The sequence below is a fragment of the Benincasa hispida genome, chromosome 12 (genome assembly GCF_027475165.1).
Source record: "Benincasa hispida cultivar pf3 chromosome 12, pf3_genome.v1.1, whole genome shotgun sequence".
Taxonomy (NCBI): Eukaryota; Viridiplantae; Streptophyta; class Magnoliopsida; order Cucurbitales; family Cucurbitaceae; genus Benincasa; species Benincasa hispida.
The window spans coordinates 67723968-67730484 of NC_143489.1; the positions used below are offsets into that span (position 1 = coordinate 67723968).

At 39.1% G+C, this 6517-nt stretch overlaps 1 protein-coding gene across 1 annotated transcript; it reads right to left on the minus strand.

Moving 5' to 3' along the window:
* Window positions 1–3557: 3557 nt before the first annotated feature.
* On the minus strand, window positions 3558–6243 carry LOC120068211 (dihydrolipoyl dehydrogenase, mitochondrial). Its single transcript, XM_039019918.2, is given in 3 exon segments — window positions 3558–4344; window positions 4347–5064; window positions 5819–6243. Coding segments are annotated over 3 exon segments (1527 nt in total). The 5' UTR covers window positions 6101–6243; the 3' UTR covers window positions 3558–3817.
* Window positions 6244–6517: the final 274 nt, after the last annotated feature.

Below are 6517 nucleotides of genomic sequence, written 5' to 3' on the forward strand. Positions count from 1 at the left end.
GATGATTATAGGACCAGTTTCGTTTCTTTAAATTTTTCTACTTTTGAGAATGACTTTATGTTGTGGCATTTTCGCTTAGGACATCCAAATTTTCAATACATGAAATATCTGTTTTTGCATTTATTTCGCAATAATAATATATCTTCTTTAAACTGTGATGTTTTATTCGTGCCAAACAGAGTCGTTTCTCATTTCATTCTCAGCCTTACAAACCATCCAGACTTTTCACCCTAGTTCACAGTGACGTCTGGAGTCATTCACCAACTTCTACCTCTACAGGAAAATGCTGGTTTGTCACCTTTATAGACAACCACACTCAACTTACTTGGGTCTTTCTTCTTACTGATAAGTCTGAGGTGTTGTCAGTAATCTAGTAATTCTACACTATTGTGGAAACCCAATGCGAAAATTGGAATTCTGAGAAGTGACAATGGGCGAGAGTTTTTTAATGCCCCTTTCCGGGACTTCCTCACCTCTCAAGGGATTATCCACCAAAGCTCGTGTGCTTACACCTCTCAACAAAATGGAGTAGCCGATAAGAAAAATCATCATTTGGTGGAAGTCGTCCGTTCCTTAATGTTGTCCACATCTCTTCCGTCTTACCTATAGGGGGATGTTATTCTCACAGTCGCCTACCTAATCAATCGCATGCCTTCTCGTGTCCTTAACTTTCACAATCCATTGGATTGTTTTAAAGAGTCATATCCAACCACTTGTTTAATCTCAAATATACCACTTCGAGTATTTGGTTGTGTTTCCTTTGTTCATTCCCACGGTCCAAATCGCACAAAATTCACCCCTCGTGCTCAAAAGTGTGTCTTTGTTGGGTATCCTCTCCACTAGTGTGGGTATAAGTGTTACCACTCGTCGTTTCACAAATATTTTGTTTCCATGGATATCACCTTTCATGAGGATCAGTCGTTCTTCCCTGTTAGTCATCTTCAGGGGGAGAACCCTAATGAAAAGACTAACTGGTCCAACTATGCAGTTCCCTTAGAGTCATCTCCTATTCCTGAACATGTCGGCTCTATCCTTCCTACCAACCAGGTCCCATGGATAATACACTAAAAAAGGATCTCAGAAAGGAAACAACACCATCTGTTGTATCTCTGGCTCCGGTCCATAAGTCAGACCCAACATCAGGTACGTGTATTCCTGAAACTAGTGATATTGATACTTGTGCTGAGACTAATGATTGTAGAGAGAAAAAAGGCAAAGAAGGTGCTGACAGTACTAACAAGGGAACCATGGCAGATGGAGAAACAACTGAAAATGATAATAAGGAAACAATTCCAAAAAATGAGAGTGGTACTAGAGAAGATGATGATATGGAGGGAACCTCTGAAGGTGAAATCCCTGTTGAGCAGACAACAAATCACAGTGGATAACTTGATAGGATGGAAGGTCGTGATGCATCTCTCGATCTCCCTATAGCCTTGAGAAAAGACACCCGATCATGTATGAAGTACCCCATGCACAAATACATGACGTAAAGTAACCTGTCATCCGAGTTCAAGGCCCTTACCACCAGTCTAGATACAGTGATGTATGGAGTAGCATACAAGTTGCAATGGAAACTCCTGAATGGAAGGTTGCAGTTATGAAAGAAATGAGGGCACTTGAGAAAAACGGAACATGGGATTAGGTGGTTTTGCCCAAAGGGTACAAAACAGTTGGATGAAAATGGGTTTTTGCTATAAAATACAAGTCTGATGGAACGATTGACCGATACAAGGCCAAGCTGGTTGCCAAAGGCTTTACTCGACCTTTGACGTGGATTACTCCGAGACGTTCTCCCTCGTGGCTAAGCTCAATACTATATGGGTATTATTGTCAGTTGCTGTGAATAAGGATTGACCTCTTCATCAACTGGATGTAAAAAATGCATTCCTCAATGGGGAACTTGAAGAGGAAGTCTACATGAGTCCTCTCCCTGGTTTTGAGAGTCAACTCAAACATCGGGTGTGCCGATTAAGGAAGTCTCTATATGAGTTGAAACAGTCCCTGAGGGCGTGGTTTGACAGATTCACCACTTTTGTCAAAGGACAAGGGTATACTCAAGGGCACTCAGATCACACACTGTTTACAAAAATATCAACTTCAGGGAAGATTGCAGTTTCCATTATTTATATCGATGATATTGTGCTTTCTGGTGATGATGATGCTGAGATTATGAGACTTGAAGCAAAAATGGCCAAAGAATTCGAGATTAAAGACCTTGGGAAGTTGAAATATTTTCTCGGAATGGAAGTGACTCGATCGGAAAAAGGGATTTCAGTGTCCAACGGAAGTACACTGTTGACTTACTCAACGAGACAAGTATAACTGGGTGTAAATCTGTTGACACCCCGGTAGAATATAATTCAAAGCTTAGTAATACAAGTAACAGTGTCTCTGTCAACAAAGAAAGGTATCAACGATTGGTTGGAAAATTGATCTAATTATCTCACACGAGACTTGATATATCCTATGCAGTTAGCATTGTCAGTCAGTTTATGCAGGCTCTCTATGAGGAACATATGACAGAAGTCAAGCGCATTCTACGATATTTGAAAGGAACCCCTAGTAAGGGCTTTATGTTTAGAAAGTCCGATAAACGATGCATTGAAGCTTACACCGATTCTGAATGGGCGGGGTCTGTTGTTGATAGAAAGTCAACATTTGGGTATTGCACGTTTTTCTGGGATATTTGGTGACTTGGAGAAATAAAAAACAGGAAGTTGTGGCCAGAAGTAGCGCTGAGGCTGAATACTAAGCCATGAGTTTAGGGATATGTGAAGAAATATGGTTGATGAAAGTGTTGTCAGATTTTCATCAAGACAATGAGCTTCCGATGAAACTATTTTGTGACAATAAGACAACAATACGTATTGCAAATAATCCAGTTCAGCATGATAGAACCAAACATGTTGAGATTGACAAACATTTCATCAAGGAACACTGGACAATGAAAGCATAGATGTGCTCACAAAAAAGGTTGCTTAAACAAAGCTTTGATTATTGTGTCAGCAAGTTGGGCCTTATTGATATTTATGCCCCAACTTAAGGAGTGTCAAAAATAACTTGTTAATCTAGGCGTGTTTTTTTAATTTCTTATGCACCTAGGGCTTCCCATTGTCTATTTATGTATTTTGTGTATCTGAACAATAATAAAAAAAAAACAATAAGTTATGCACCTAGAGCTTCCCATGTCTATTTATGTATTTTGTGTATCTGAATAATAATTAAAAAAAGTAAGTCTCTATCGTGATTTTTTCTCCCTATTCTAGGATTTTTCACGTAAACTGTGTGTTCGTTTCTCGTTTCTCTTTTCATCAATTCCAAACACATTCTTTGGCTATTCCACTACTCTCTTAGGTTCAACAGGCCATTGACAATGGTTGTAACTTCTATTAAAATCACCACACATGCATTCTTGCCATTTGAGCTTATTACAATATTCAAAATAATTTCCAGTTATATACATATCTCAATTTTGATTAAAGTCGAAATTAGAGGTTCAAACTCTTTTTACGGATAGAGTTCAGAGATTCAAACATGTATATTTGCTCAGCACATTTGATGAAAGTACCAACAAATGAGGGTTCTCGTGCTTATTGCTAGATTTAGTTTACATACACGCTGTAAATTACAACAAACTGGAAATACATCATCCGAAGTTCGTTCCATTCTTTCATGTTATAACACTCAAACTGTTACAAATTATTGTTACCGTCGCAAAAACCTGCGCAGATTTATCTGCTTTCATGCAAGATGGCAAAGAGAAATATGTCTAAGTAATTTGCAACTCGTCAAAGAAAAAAAATGTGACGATTTACTAGATGTGAATGGGCTTGTCATATGTCGCCATAGCAGCCTCCTTCAATGCCTCGCTCATCGTTGGATGCGCATGGCAAACTCGAGCTATATCCTCACTCGATGCATCGTATTGTAAGGCCAATACGGCCTCATGGATAAGCTCCCCAGCATTGGGAGCCATGATATGGACACCTAGTATCTTGTCTGTCTCCTTTTCAGCCAGAATTTTTACCACCCCTTCAGCGTCGTCTATTGCTTTTGCTCTACTATTTGCCAAGAACGGAAACTTCCCGACACGATAATCTACACCCGATTCCTTCACTTGCTCTTCAGTCTTCCCAACAGATGCAACCTCAGGATGTGTATAGACAACCCCTGGGACTTTGTCATAGTCAACATGGCCTGTCTTTCCAGCTATGAATTCCACACAGGCAACCCCATCCTCTTCAGCCTTGTGAGCTAACATTGGCCCTGGAATTACGTCCCCAATTGCATAAACACCGTCCACATTTGTAGCAAATCTTTCATTTACCAAAATGCGCCCTTGTCAGTTTTGATTCCTATCTTGTCAAGCCCGAGTCCAGCAGTGAATGGAGTTCTACCTGCAGATACAAGAACAACATCTGCTTCAAGTGTCGTCTGTTCACCACCAGCTGCCGGTTCGAGAGTCAGCTTGACACCATTCCCTGAAGTATCAACTCCAACTACCTTGGTTCTTAGCATGAATTTCATTCCTTGCTTTTCAAGAGCACGCTGAAATTGCTTGCGAACTTCCCCATCCATCGTCGGGACTATATCTGGGGCAAACTCAACAACTGTGATCTCGGATCCAAGTCGACCCCACACTGATCCCATCTCCAGCCCGATGTATCCAGCTCCAATTACAACAAGTTTCTTGGGGATCTCGGACAAAGCTAAAGCACCTGTTGATGATACAATTCTCTTTTCATCAATGGTGATCCCAGGTAAAGATTTGACATCAGAACCAGTTGCAATTATTATGTTTTTTCCTTTCACCACCGTATTACCACCTTCAATGGTGTCCACAGAAACTTCAGAAGGGGAAACCAATTTCCCATAGCCTTTAACATAGTTCACTTTGTTCTTCTTGAAAAGACCTTCAATACCACGTGTAAGATTGCCTACTGCTTTATCCTTTTGTGCCATCATGGCTGGTAAATCAACCTCAAGGGAGGAAAACTTCACTCCATGGCTAGCAAATGAATGCTGAGCTTCATGGTACATGTGGGAAGAGTGGAGAAGAGCCTAAAAACATTGAGGAAAATTATTTTGGAGTTCAAAGAACGATCCAGCTTCTTTGATTGACACGCCAAACAAAAAAATGGATCGACCCAAACAATTTAAAATATATCACTAAAGCAGTGCACATTGAAGAGCTTGCTGTTTACAAGATCATGCAAAAGAAAGAAAAACAACCAGCGAAATGGGAGATTTATCTCACAAGAGCTGATATTTTAGGCCCCATCTTTTGTAACCATTTGGTTGCCTATTTCCTCTACATTTATGGCAATAGTTCCATCCTTCATAGTAAAAGAGTTGAATTGGCCAAACTCCAAAATAAAAACAAGTTTTTAATAACTATTTTTTTGAGTTTTCAAATTTTGATTGGTTTTTGAAAACATTCATAAACGGTACATAACAAAATAAGAAATTTAATAGGTGTTCATTGGCTTAATTCTGAAAACAAAAAACTAAATGGTTATTAAAGACCTTAGTTGTCTTGTAGAATGTGCTAAGTAACGGATCGAATATCAATTATGATTTTGAAAGACAATTCGAAGAAATCCACCAACTACAAAAGTGAGCACAAATCAAACAATTGAACATGATCAGGCCGACAGTAAATAGAACTAACCCAACCAGACATAAACCAGTCCATGAATCACTGAACTCAATATTTAGACGATGCAATGAAATATAAGGCAAACGAATTAAATCAACATAAAATTAACCAAAAAGAAAAAAAAAATAATGAACCCTAAAAGCGAATTACGATTACCTTGGAGGGAATACAGCCGACATTGAGGCAAGTTCCGCCAAGAGCCCCACGCTTTTCGATACAGGTGGTTTTGAGGCCAAGTTGAGCGGCCTTGATGGCGGCGACATAGCCACCGGGGCCACCTCCAATAACGACGACGTCGTTTTCGTCGGATCCTGAGGACGCAAAACGTCTGGAGAATGATGCGAATGAAAAAGAATAGTTGAAGGATTCAGAGTAAGAAACAGGGAGGTTTCTGTATAGAAGATTGGCCTTCCGCCTGGCGCAGTTTGCCAGTGCCATATCGAATTCTGATCGAGAAATACAGAAACTCAAAAATGGAGTTCGTTGAATCTGAAGCTCTCCGACTGAGATTCCACCAGAACTCAGCTTTATGCTTTTGGTTCTGAAGATGATCACCAATTCAGGTTGGATTTAAATAGGGGAATTCGAGAGTACAAATTTTAGAATTTGATTTTGAAAACGAATAATAATTCTATTTTACTCTTCTAGATGAAACTACAAATACATTTAAGAGTGAATCATAAACAAACAATGATGAATTTTGTATACTGGATGTCTTAGTTCTCCACCTTCCTCTAATCAAAATAATCGTTCTTTTTTATTTTTCTCACGTTCTGTTTAATAACTTTTTAAATTAATCATACTTAAATTAATTATCTAAATTTTTCTATCAAATTTATATTTTAAATATCGGTA